Source organism: Ovis canadensis, chromosome 20 (assembly GCF_042477335.2).
Source record: "Ovis canadensis isolate MfBH-ARS-UI-01 breed Bighorn chromosome 20, ARS-UI_OviCan_v2, whole genome shotgun sequence".
Taxonomy (NCBI): domain Eukaryota; kingdom Metazoa; phylum Chordata; class Mammalia; order Artiodactyla; family Bovidae; genus Ovis; species Ovis canadensis.
The window spans coordinates 49833869-49847191 of NC_091264.1; the positions used below are offsets into that span (position 1 = coordinate 49833869).

The 13323-nt window shown below is 39.3% G+C and overlaps 1 protein-coding gene across 1 annotated transcript; it reads left to right on the top strand.

Moving 5' to 3' along the window:
• Positions 1 to 1124: 1124 nt before the first annotated feature.
• On the top strand, positions 1125 to 12734 carry LOC138425392 (chorionic somatomammotropin hormone). Its single transcript, XM_069563206.1, has 5 exons — positions 1125 to 1284; positions 7764 to 7948; positions 9595 to 9699; positions 11742 to 11921; positions 12549 to 12734. The coding sequence occupies exons 1-5, from the start codon at positions 1230 to 1232 to the stop codon at positions 12732 to 12734; spliced, it is 711 nt and encodes a 236-aa protein (XP_069419307.1). The 5' UTR covers positions 1125 to 1229.
• Positions 12735 to 13323: the final 589 nt, after the last annotated feature.

Here is a 13323-nt window from a genome sequence, read left to right on the forward strand (position 1 = left end):
AAAGAAATTCTTGCTTCTCACAAGCAAGAGAGTTGAATTTTTTTCTGGGTTAAATCCCTTATCTTTGAGCCCTTTCATTGTGTGCAAACACTGTGGCCCATCAGTGCAACTGGAAAAGAATGTGACAAGATATTGTCTTGATGTGGAAAGAGCCTGTATGGACTCCTCCAGATTATGAATGCTCCAGCTTTACAACTTTGCAGCCAATAAAAAATTTATTTGAGAATATATCTGAATGAGTTTGGTGAGATTTATCACTTAAATTTATGAAGATGATAAAGACTATGAGTTTGTATTCTTTTCTAGGCAGTATGTTTTTATTCTTAAGGATTGCACCTTCCTGATAAAACCCACTGGGATTGAGTGAAGTCTTGAGACACTACACAGTTTGCATCTCCAGTGGCTAAGACAAAATTCTTCGTGAGGATACTGCAGAATTTCAGCGGACCCACACACAAGGTATACATAGATGTAGTTGGCCACCCATTGACCTCCCTGAAGGGAAGGGTACAGGAAATCCATCCCAGGGCAGAGGAAGCCTGTCCTAGTTCTTTAACCATAGACATAGACCACCATTACCACTGAGGAAGAGTGTGGTCTTTCTGTAATAAACATTAACACATATATTTAGATATTAAATTTTAACACTACAAGTCAAAATTTAGATAGTAAGAGAATAAGATATGTAGGGTAGCCTATATATTGGCTTCCCAGGTGGTACTGGTGGTAAAGAACCCACCTGTCAGTGCAGGAGAGGTAAGAGACACTGGTTTGATCCCTGAGTAGGGAAGACCCCCTGGAGGAGGGCATGGCAACCCATTCCAGCATTCTTGTCTGGCGAATCCTCCTGGACAGAGGAGCCTGGTTGCTACAGTCCATAGGCTCTCAAAGAGCTGAATACGCCTGAAACAATTTAGCATGCTCGCATAGGGTGTATAGAGATACTGAAATTTTCTATTGCTAAGCGCACTGGTCACTTGAAGGCCATCATCACTGTGATCTTTTCCCTATTGCTCTTATGCAGGCACCAGCATTGATAAGAGAGAAGAATGCGGTAAAAGAGAAGCAGTGATAGCTCCACCCCCAGGGCATGAGTAATCAGTAACATCCTATTTCAGGTTGCCAGGTTTGCCTCCTTAGGCATTCCCCATTACAGATCTCCATTCTGTCTTTTTGGGCCATCTCCCCATCAGCAGCTGTCCTCATCCTAGGATTTCTCTCCAATCCCCATGGCTCCAGCATCCAGCCACCGTGAGCACCAATGGATTTGCAACCTTGTTCGAGGTATATAAGGCTATGGCATGGATTATCTGTGTGGTTCCACTCCATTTGGACTGTCACAGATCAGCTACTTCACTCTCCAAAGGCCTCAAATGCCTCCCTTCTGCCCAACCAATTGCCCTGAATGCTGAGATCTCTCCCCTGCTTCAGCTCCCTGACCCCGTGGTGCAAATTGGTTCTGCTTGCTTTCCCTCCTCCTTCTTCCCTTCATCCTAGTGAGTTTTGCATGAATCTATGATTTCCTTTCCAGTGGTCAGGAACTCCTGATACATCTCTAGAGGTACTTAAATGTGCATTAATTTCTTTTTTTAACACCATCCTGTAGAGAAGGGGGACAAGAAAAGGCAAATGAAGAAAAATACGGGAAACCTATTGAAAATGTGTTAATTTCTCATTTCCCCAGTATCCCTCGACTTCCCCATCCTGCAACACAAATTAGTGCAGCTCACGTTTCCCTAGACTTTTCTCTAGGTGCAGAGAGTTGGGGACAGTCTCTAGGTGCAAAGAGTGGGGGACAGTCTCTAGGTACAGCATACGGGGTTTCTCATTGTAGTGGCTTTTGTTGTTACAGAGAACGGGCTGTTAAGTACACAGGCTTCAGTAGTTGTGATATGTGGGCTCAATATTTGCAGTTCCTAGGCTCTAAAGCACAGGCTCAATAATTGTGGTACATGGGACTACTTGCTCTGTGACATGGGAGATCTCCAGATCAAGAATTGAACTCATGCCTCCTATATTGGCAAGCTGATTATTTACCACTGAGCTTCCAGGAAAACTCTGTACATGAATTCTAGATGCATCCATGGAGAGAGATGTACTCCATGTCCACCTATTCCTCCACCATCTTGGTGTCCCCAATGTATGTATGTTTTAGAAAATATTTTCCTTTTCTATTGAGTTCAGTAACAAAGCCATCACCTCACAGGTTTACTGTTTATTTTTTTGTAAAGAATATATATAAGCTCCATTATCTTAGGCAATTTCAATTATACAGCACAATCTTATCCCTTATAATCACCACGCTCTACATTAGAGCCTCAGACCTTATTAAATGAGAATGTGTAACCTTTTAGAAATCTCTCCTTATTTTCTGCACCCTCCAGCTCTTGGCAATCACCATCCTGTTCTGTTTCTGAGTTCCAATATTTTTTAGATTCCAAATAATTGAGATCATATGGTATTTTTCTTTCTCTGACTTATTTTACTTAGCATCAGGCTCTCCAGTTTTATCCATTTGCCACAAATGGTATAATTTCTCCCTTTTTTAAATGGCTAAATAATATTCATACACACACATATATATCATATCATATTATTTTAATCTGTTCACCTGTTGACAATATTGAGACTGTTCCTCTATCTTGGCTACTGTGAATAATGCTTCAATGGACATGGGAGTACAAATATCTCTTTAAGATAATGATTTCATTTCCTTTGAATATATATCCAGAAGTAGGATTGTGGTTTCATTTTAGTCATTAAGTTGTGTCTAACTCTTGCAACATCATGGACTGTAGCCTGCCAGGCTCCTCTGTCCATGGGATTCTCCAGGCAAGAATACTGGAGTGGGTTGCCACTGCCTTCTCCAGGGAACCTTACCAACCCAGGAATCGAACCTGGGTCTGTGAGGTAAGCTTTGAGCTTTGAGGTAAGCCAGAAGTAGGATTAATGTATCATATAACATTACTCTTTTACATTGCTTTAGGAATCTGCACAGTTGCTTTCCATGGGAGTTGCACCAATTCACACTCCCAGCAACAGTGCACAAGATCTACTGTTTCTCCATACCCTCATCAACACATGTTATTTTCTTACTTTTTTGCTAACGGCCATTCTAACAGGTACGGGGTGATTTCGCTTGTGCTTTTGATTTGCATTTTCCTGGTAATTATTGATGTTGAGCATCTTGTCATATACCTCTTGGCCATCTGTATGTCTTATTTGGGGGAAAAATGTCTATTCCACAAAACTGTAGCATGTATTTTGTTTACTGTATTCCGATATACAAAACTCAGTTGCCTATCCATACACCAACAGCAAACTATCTGAAAGAGAAATACAGAAAAGTATAAATATATAAAGTAATCAAAACAATGTCATTTGCATAAAACATATACACAGGTCAACAGGCCAGTACAGAGAATCCAGAAAGAAGCACACACCCATGTATTGTCAATTAATATATGACAAAGGAACCAAGTATATCCAATGGGAAAGGATGGTTTCAATAAATGGTAATGGGAAAACAGGATAGTTGTATGCAAAAAAATTAAGCTGTACCAAAAATGGATTTAAAAATTAACATAAGACCTTAAACCATAAAACTCCTAGAAGAAAACATTTGAGAGAATCTCCTTGACTTGTGTCTTTGCAATATTTTTTTTTTGTTTCACACAAAAAGCAAAGGCAGCAACTGCAAAAATAAACGATTGAGACCACATCAAACTCAGAGGCTTCTGCACAGCAAAGGAACCCATCAACAAATCAAATGGCAACCTATAGAATGAAAGGAAATATTTGCAAATCACATATTTGATAAGGTCTTAATATCCAAAAATATATAAAATTCATACAACCAAAGAGCAAAAAAAAAAAAACATAAATAAAGCAAATTTTAAAAAAATCAAAGGAAGAATAAGGGTTTTGTTAAATCTGGAGGTTAGAATGTAGATGAGAGACACAACAAGCTTTTCCTACCAGAGCAACAAAAGCCTATGTCTTCCTTGCATTGCTTCCTTTCATGTCCACTCATCTTTTTGGCAATTATAGTTCTCAGTTCACATCCTTCATCAAAAGCAATCACCCCACAAGGAGCTGTAATATGTGCTAGTTTGTGTGCTACTGTACAAAGACTAACATTTACACAGTTACTAATTAGAAGCACAGGCTGGAATCAAGATTACTGGGAGAAATATCAATAACCTCAGATATGCAGATGACATCACCCTTATGGCAGAAAGTGAAGAGGAACTCAAAAGCCTCTTGATGAAAGTGAAAGAGGAGAGTGAAAAAGTTGGCTTAAGGCTCAACATTCAGAAAACGAAGATCATGGCATCTGGTCCCATCACTTCATGGGAAATAGATGGGGAAATAGTGGAAACAGTGTCAGATTTTATTTTGGGGAGCTCCAAAATCACTGCAGATGGCGACTGCAGCCATGAAATTAAAAGACACTTACTCCTTGGAAGGAAAGTTATGACCAACCTAGATAGCATATTGAAAAGCAGAGACATTACTTTGCCAACAAAGGTCCGTCTAGTCAAGGCTATGGTTTTTCCAGTGGTCGCATATGGATGTGAGAGCTGGACTGTGAAGCTGAGCGCCAAAGAATTGATGCTTTCGAACTGTGGTGTTTGAGAAGACTCTTGAGGGTCCCTTGGACTGCAAGGAGATCCAACCAGTCCATTTTAAAGGAGATCAGTCCTGGGTGTTCTTTGGAAGGACTGATGCTAAAGCTGAAACTCCAGTACTTTGGCTACCTCATGCGAAGAGATGACTCATTGGAAAAGACTCTGATGCTGGGAGGGATTGGGGGCAGGAGGAGAAGGGGACGACAGAGGATGAGATGGCTGGATGGCACCACTGACTCGATGGACATGAGTTTGAATGAACTCTGGGAGTTGGTGATGGACAGGGAGGCTTGGCGTGCTGCAATTGGTGGGGTCACAAAGAGTCAGACACGACTGAGTGACTGAACTGAACTGAACTGAACTGAATGATATAAAGGGCAAGGTAATTAATTGTCAGTGTTTACCACTCCATTGTTCTCTATATTCTATCTCAAAATTGAACCAGTTAGTAATGAAACATGAATTAGGGGATCTCAATAATATTTGGGTAGAATATCTTTTAAAAGTGGGAACATTTATGGATATTAATTTGGGGAGATTGATTATTACTATTTTGATTGTATTCCTATTAATTATCTGCTACATCAGGTTAAGAACTTATTATAAGTATTAATACCAATATAAAGACACATAGTACTGAAGTTACAGCAGCTAGAAAAAGACAAAATATGAGGCAGGAAGTGAAATTCTAGAAAGTCTGCAGTGGTATCAAAATAAAGGGCAGTATTGCATAGAGAGAAAGCTAATGTCTCATAGTTGTTTGAGGCACCAAGAACAGCCAGATGTGAAAATCTAGATTAATTTGAATACCAGAAACTGGACCAAAAGGAAAATGAAGTTCAGAAAAATATGGTGATGCTAAAAGCCAAAATTTAGACAGCAAGAGGATACAGTAGGACAGCTGTAGATACTGAAATTCAGGAATATATGACAGCAAATACATTAACAAGCATCAGGAAAAACAAAGAAAAGGGTCTGAAAAATAAACCATCAAGAGGTTGGGTAGTCTGATTAAAAGAACAAGAGAACTGATAGGAAAACAAAAGTACAAATACTTGTGTAAACAGGAGAACCAGATGATGCTCAGGAGAGAAAGCCTGGGACTTAGTGGACCAGAGAACAGAAGACACCAGCATCAAGAACACAAACTCTGGAGCAGGGCTCATCTATGCATTTCTGGGAAGAGCCCCAATTTCATTGCTTGGGCACAATAGCACCTAAAATTGTTATAGGCAGAGAATATAGCTTCCTGGGAAACAGTGGCTGACTTTTTTTTTTTTGGGGGGGGGGGTCCAAAATCACTGCAGATAGTGATTGCAGCCATGAAATGAAAAGACGTTGACTCCTTGGAAGGAAAGTTATGACCAACCTAGACAGCATATTAAACAGCAGAGACATTACTTTGCTAACAAAGTTCCATCTAGTCAAGGTTATGGTTTTCCCAGTGGTCACGTATGAATGTGAGAGTCAGACTATAAAGAAAGCTGAGCACCAAAGAATTGATGCTTTTTGAACTGTGATGTCAGAGAAGATTCTTGAGAGTCCCTTGGAATGCAAGGAGATCCAAGCAGTCCATCCTAAAGGAGATCCATCCTGGGTGTTCACTGGAAGGACTGATGTTGAAGCTGAAACTCCAATACTTTGGCCACCTGATGCTGATTCACTTAAAAGGCCCTGATGCTGGGAGAGATTGAGGGCAGGAGGAGAAGGGGATGACAGAGGACGAGATGGCTGGATGACATCACCAACTCAATGGATATGAGTTTGGGTGCACCCCTGGGAGTTGGTGATGGACAGGAATGCCTGGCATGCTGCAGTTCATGGGGTCGCAGAGTCAGGCATGACTGAGTGACTGAACTGAAGTGAACTGAACACTGAGAAAAGGACAAAAGTGTTTATCAGTTTATTTTGCTCAAGCTTCAGCAACAGTCCTTCCAATGAATATTCAGGACTGATTTCCTTTAGGATTTACTGGTTTGATCTCCTTGCAGTCCAAAGAAGTCTTCAAAAGTCTTCTCCAACACCACAGTTCAAATGCATCAATTCTTCGGTACTCAGCTTTCTTTATGGTCCATTGCTCACATCCGTACATGACTATTGGAATAACCACAGCTATACTTATTGTCTCCTATATAGTTTAATTTTGAAAAAGCACAAAGTTCCATGTAGGAATTAGGTGCATATTTGTCTTTATGCGTAACACATGCATATACACACAGAAATATACGTACACAAATATGCCTGTGTTATATGAACTATTATTCTCCTTGCTTGTCCCAATAAGCTTAGATGTTCAGAGATATAGTCCCACAATTCTCCAACTTAATTCTGCTTTTTGAGAGTCATTTCTTTTACTTTCGTCACTTAATTTTATTTTTTTTTCTTTATGTTATTTTTTATTATTTTTTTTTTAGTTTTTTATTTTTTAAATTTTAAAATCTTTAATTCTTACATGCATTCCCAAACATGAACCCCCCTCCCACCTCCCTCCCCATAACATCTTTCTGGGTCATCCCCATGCACCAGCCCCAAGCATGCTGCATCCTGTGTCAGACATAGACTGGCGATTCAATTCACATGATAGTATACATGTTAGAATGTCATTCTCCCAAATCATCCCACCCTCTCCCTCTCCCTCTGAGTCCAAAAGTCCGTTATACACATCTGTGTCTCTTTCCCTGTCTTGCATACAGGGTCGTCATTGCCATCTTCCTAAATTCCATATATATGTGTTAGTATTCTTAGATACCATGGCACTATATGACTAAGAGAAGAAAAAACCTTAAAAATTCTAACGTTCTACTTTTTCTGTCCCTAAGTCATGTCCAACTCTCTGCAACCCCATGGACTGCAGTATACCAGGCTTCCCTGTACTTCACTATCTCCTGGAGTTTGCTCAAACTCTTGTCCATTATGTTGGTAATGCCATCCAACCATCTCATTCTCTGTTGCCCAAATCTCCTCCTGCCCTCAATCTTCCCTAGCATCAGGGTCTTTTCCAATGAGTTAGTTCATTGGATCAAATTCTGCTCAGGGCAACGGGGAGAGATTAGGCTTCCCTGGACAGGATGGCTTTTGCTAACCTCAGGCTAATACATCATCTCAGAGTGGTTCATGTTTTTATTTATGCAGGGTCCCGCCTGCTTCTGCTGCTGGTGGTGTCAAATCTAATCTTGTGCCAGGGTCAGGCACAGCATCCACCATACTGTCGAAACCAACCTGGAAACTGCCAGATTCCCCTTCAAAGCCTGTTTGACAGAGCAACAACGGTGGCTAACTACAACTCTAAGCTCGCCGGGGAAATGGTCAACAGATTTGTAAGTACTGTACTTCTTGCTTATTTCCATAAGAAACCTTGGTGAAAGTGAGTGGGCTATTTTATCCTTGAAACAAAAAGGCTGCATCAGCCAAACTTCAAATAACACACTTCCTAAGTCAAACAAGGCATCAACTCATAAGATGTGTAAATCAAAGAAAGGATCAATTTCACGAAATCTCAAAGATTCTTAAAGAGTGAAATATCTGCTTCAATTTTCTTTTAGTCATTTTAAGTTAAAATTTTTCCAATTTAAAGCACCTGTTTGTCATCTTGAAGGTGTGTGTTAGTTGCTCAGTCATGTCCTACTCTTTGCAACCCTGCGGACTGTGGCATTCCAGGCAAGAATACTAGAGTGGCTTATCATGCTCTTCTCCAGGGGAATCTTCCCAACCCAGGGATTGAACCCATGTCTCCTGCATTGCAGGCAGATTCTTTACCATCTGAGCCACGAGGGAAGCTTGGAGTCCCATTAAATAATACCATTGACTCAGTGGATTAAACAACAGAAACGTATTTCCTCACAGTTCTGGAGACTAGAAGTCCCAGATCAGGGTGCTAGCAAGGTCTGGTTCTGATAAGAACTCTCTCTTCCCAGGTTGGCTTCTTCCTGTGTCCTCAGAGATTGAGGGAGTGGAAAAGAGAGATAGAGGCAGAGACACAGAGACAAAAGAGAAATCTCTCTGGTGTTTATCCTCATAAAGACATGAATCCTATTGATCAGTGTCCCACCCTATGAGGTCATTTAACCTTAATTAATCTTCATAAAGGCACTTTTCCAACCACAGTACATACTGAATCCATGTCAGGAAAACAAAATGATGATAGTTTTTTAAATGCTACTAAACATTGTCTTGTGTTCCCTGATAGCTCAGTTGGAAAAGAATCCACCTGCAATGTGGGAGCTCCTGGTTCAATTCCTGGGTAGGGAATATCCCCTGGAGAAGTGATAGGCTACCCACTCCAGTGTTCTTGGGCTTTCCTTGTGGCTCAATTGGTAAAGAATTCGACTGCAATGCGGGAGACCTTGGTTTGATCCCTGGGTTGGGAAGATCCTTTGGAAAATGGAAAGGATACCCACTCCAGTATTCTGGTCTGGATTATTCCATGGACAACTCCATGGGGTCGCAAAGACTTGGACACAGCTGAGCAACTTTCATTTCAAACATTGTTCTAAGACTGGCCATGAATAGGTTTAGAAGTACAATAGAAGGATTGGTTTAGAATTGGAACCAATTATTCTCTTTTTTTAATATAAATTTATTTATTTTAATTGTAGGTTAATTACTTTACAATATTGTATTGGTTTTGTAGCCCACTGTAGAGCAGACACTGATAAAAAAATTGTGCTCATGTTTCTATTTGTGGTAATTTTAGCATTTCCTGTCCTAATATTAACCGGAAAGGATGAAATTAAACCTGGGAAGAGCAAAGAAGGGAAGAGTTTCAAGTTTAGAAAAATTAGGTGAAAAACAATTGTTTATAGCAATAATGGGGAAAAATAGGGAAAAGAATGACATTCAATTGTTATGTAACCCTCATTAAAAAAATTATACATCTATCAGCTGTGTTAATATTCTGGTAATGAATTCATTTATTGAGTGCCAAAATAACCCTACGGAATTTAATGTGCTTGATCACTCCCAGGATGAACAGTATGGCCAGGGCATAAACTCCGAATCCAAGGTCATCAACTGCCACACTTCATCCATCACCACCCCTAATAACAAAGCAGAAGCTATAAATACAGAGGTGAGGATTTTACCTGGGTTTTTCACTCGAGCAACTGAGACAGTTCACTTGTGTTACTAGGCTTTAGATTATTAGAGTAATAGTAACTGCACATGTAGAGAAATGTGGAGGAATACTAAGCAATCAAAGAGAAATTACATTATGCAGTTGATAACGTATGAATAGAATCAAGTGATGACTAAAGATCTTAGTAGCAAAAAAAAAAAAACAAAAAAACAAAAAACAGATCTATCAATTCCCATGCAGATAACCTTAGTTTAACCAACGCATTAGGCCCAGGATTGCAGCTATTATACTGTATGAAAGCATGGGTTGAATGAAAATTCTATGTGTAAAATATAAGATTGGCCGAATTCATGGATATATAAGAAATACAACCACAGTTTTGAGTAATCCCTGTGACCAATGATGCCTACATACGAGTCACTCCTACACTGCACCATCTGAGACATTGCTTCTGACTTTCAAGGCTCTCCTGATTCTTCTGCTTCTCTGAAACCTACTTCATTATCATTCTCAATGATTCCTCTGTCACTTTTATTCTTAATTATGAGTCTCCTTCCCAAATGTCCTATAAAATATCATGTTTTGCTTCCTATGGTTGCAACAATTGTCTCTGTTCTGATGAAAACACAGTCTACAAATCAAGCCTCGATCATTTATCCCAGCTCAAACTTTTTTTCATTTTAATTATTCCTTTCTGATTCCCACATTAACCACAATCCTAACATTATTTAAAATATTTTCACATACATCTTCTCTTAAATACAATCTCTTCTCTTACTAAAACTTTGTTAATAATAACATTCTTTCCATCGGCTCAGCATCTTAATAATGGAGATGATAAAATGAAGGAAGAAGGTCAAGGAGAAGAAGGATGTTTTTAATTAATTTAAAATAAATTTAAAATTTACTGAGGGCTGTTACACTGCCATATAATTTATAAAGTGCTCTGTGTTCATTACTATGCTTAATCCTCACAAAAAATCCTGTAGCACAGTGACTGTTATTACACTTCCTGAGATGAAGAAACCAAGGCTCAGAAAAGTTAAGGGATTTGCACCCATCACACAGGTAATAAGCAGTGAGTCTAGCTTTCATCCAACTCAGAGCTCTCACTCTTCATCTTTAAGCTACAAAGTCCCCTTGAAAACTATGCTGCTCTCACCCTAGACTCTGTATTTAATTACAGCTCCTTAGTCTCCCAGTATATTTCTATTGCAATGTCTACTTGTCTCTTCTCTGCTCTTCATTTCCTGTACCACTAAAGTATTTCATGCCCATAAAGAAATCAAGACTTTTGATTAGAGATATTCAGCCCCTGGGAGTTTCACGCCCAATCCTTGTAGTAGTGGACTGAGTGGAGTGGACCCTCCATTGTGAATCCCACTGATGCTATTACTAAAGACAATACTGTGCCATTTTCTGCCCCTACACATGTCAATAGAAAGACTGCTCTGATAGCAAATGGGACTGGTGTTGGTATGGATTGAGGAAAATGTGTTTAAGAATGTCATGTCTTCTTCATTATCTTTGTTCAAATATCATAAAACTACCAATCAGAAAATGAATACATTAATGAATGGTTTGATTCATTAATACAAATGAATCATTGGGTGAACATGATGTGGGCACGGGTAGGATCCACGTTTCCTGGGTCCGGTACTCTTGGCACATATTGAGTTCCAACAAAATATTTAGATTTCTCTCCCTAGACAAGCAAGGCATTCAAATATAAAAGAACTCACTGAGCATATGGTCTAATTTCAGAGGGGAAAAGAAAATATTTCATGTTCTAAATTAGAATTCATCAAAAGGATGATTTGAGTGACAGTTTTTTTTAAAGAATTTCAGCAAAGTATAAACTAATAATATACATTTTATAATTTTATATCCTTAACATCTTTAAATTTTTTTGCATACACAGAGGAATAATAAAGGGTTTTTTTTTATATGCTCAGCCTCTCTGAGCAAAAATCACATGTTACCAAGCCCACTGAATTATGTTTATTTTAATGAGATTGTTTCCTGTGGTTGTTTAGGACAAAATCCTGTTTAAGTTGGTTATCAGTTTGCTACACTCATGGGATGAACCTCTGCATCATGCAGTCACAGAGCTGGCAAACTCAAAAGGAACCTCACCTGCTCTCTTGACAAAGGCTCAAGAGATTAAGGAAAAGGTCAAAGTACTTGTAGAAGGTGTGGAAGTGATACGAAAAAGGGTGAGCCATCTCCTGAAGCCTTCTTTGCTTTCCTTATGAAAGAAAAAAGATGACCTCTGAATTGAGAAATGAGTTTTGAAACATCTCACTTTGTAAGGACAAGATTCAGGCCTTCTATATTCTAATTGCTGTTATATAAAGCAAGAGCCTAATCATTCATAATGCTAGATTCTATTGTAAGTGAACTAGAATTCAGCTACAATTTTTGACAGGTGCAGCATTCCTTGCATGGCACACAGTTCCACCAAAAGCTAGCCTCTTGCTGGGCACATGTGGTTGAAATACTTTCATGGGTAAGAGAACTGGAGCATGGAATTTGTAAGATCAATGTTTTCTTAAAAGCAACCCAGGTGATCTGCTACTGAACATCTGCTCATATTCTTTCTTTGTCCTCTTCAAAGCAAAGGATGAGAGTGGAAAGGAAGGAAAGATAAAGTCAAAACCAAACTCGTACTTGAGTTCTGCTTCTTAATTTTAGATTGCTAACAGATTTTCCATACACTGGCTCCAAATCCATGTCTAGAGAGTTTCATAAGTCTTCCCCAATCTTAATTTAATAATAAGAGGGAACAAAGAAGAGCAAATACTAATAAAACTCATAAAATTCATTATCTTTTGGGTGCTTAGATTCATCCTGGAGAGAAGAACGAGCCCTATCCAGTGTGGTCAGAACAGTCCTCCCTGACATCACAGGATGAGAATGTGCGCCGAGTTGCTTTTTATAGACTGTTCCACTGCCTACACAGGGATTCAAGTAAAATTTACACCTACCTCCGGATACTTAAGTGCCGATTGACCTCATGCGAAACCTAGAATTAACCCAGCCAATCCTGAGATGGTTAGTGATGATCCATCCTGTCAAAAGCTTCTTTGAGTTTTATAGCTATTTAATGCATGTTTGGGTCTTATCTGAAACAAAATAAGCACAGATTTTGTAGAGATGTCAAAATCTAAGAAGGAAATTTGTCAATGTCTTTATCTTCATTTAATAAAAAATCTAAAGAAAATCCATCCCTACCTCTGAGAGAAAGAATTTCCTATTAAAATTGGTCACAAATAGCTTGAACTGACATGACTAAGATCATTAAACAGCTTACTAAAGAATCACACAAAATTATTCTGGGTCAAGTTATAAGAATCAAAGAATTAGATAATTACTCATTGTGCTGGTCATGCTACCAAGAAGACTGAATTCTGAGAATTCTTAATGAAAGCAAGCCACAAACTGTCAGCCGATTCTGCTTTGTCACAGTATTACAAGTGAGTGAAGTCGCTCAGTCGTTTCCGACTCTTTGCGACCCCGTGGACTATAGCCCACCAGGCTCCTCCGGCCGTGGGGTTCTCCAGGCAAGAATACTGGAGTGGGTTGCCATTTCCTTCTCCAGGGGATCTTCCCAACCCA

Coding starts and splice junctions, on each gene's coding strand:
- LOC138425392 (XM_069563206.1), top strand. CDS start 1,230: ATGGCTCCAGCATCCAGCCACCGTGAGCACCAATGGATTTGCAACCTT. Junction 1,285..7,763: donor GATTTGCAACCTTGTTCGAG/GTATATAAGGCT, acceptor TTATTTATGCAG/GGTCCCGCCTGCTTCTGCTG. Junction 9,700..11,741: donor CAGAAGCTATAAATACAGAG/GTGAGGATTTTA, acceptor GTGGTTGTTTAG/GACAAAATCCTGTTTAAGTT.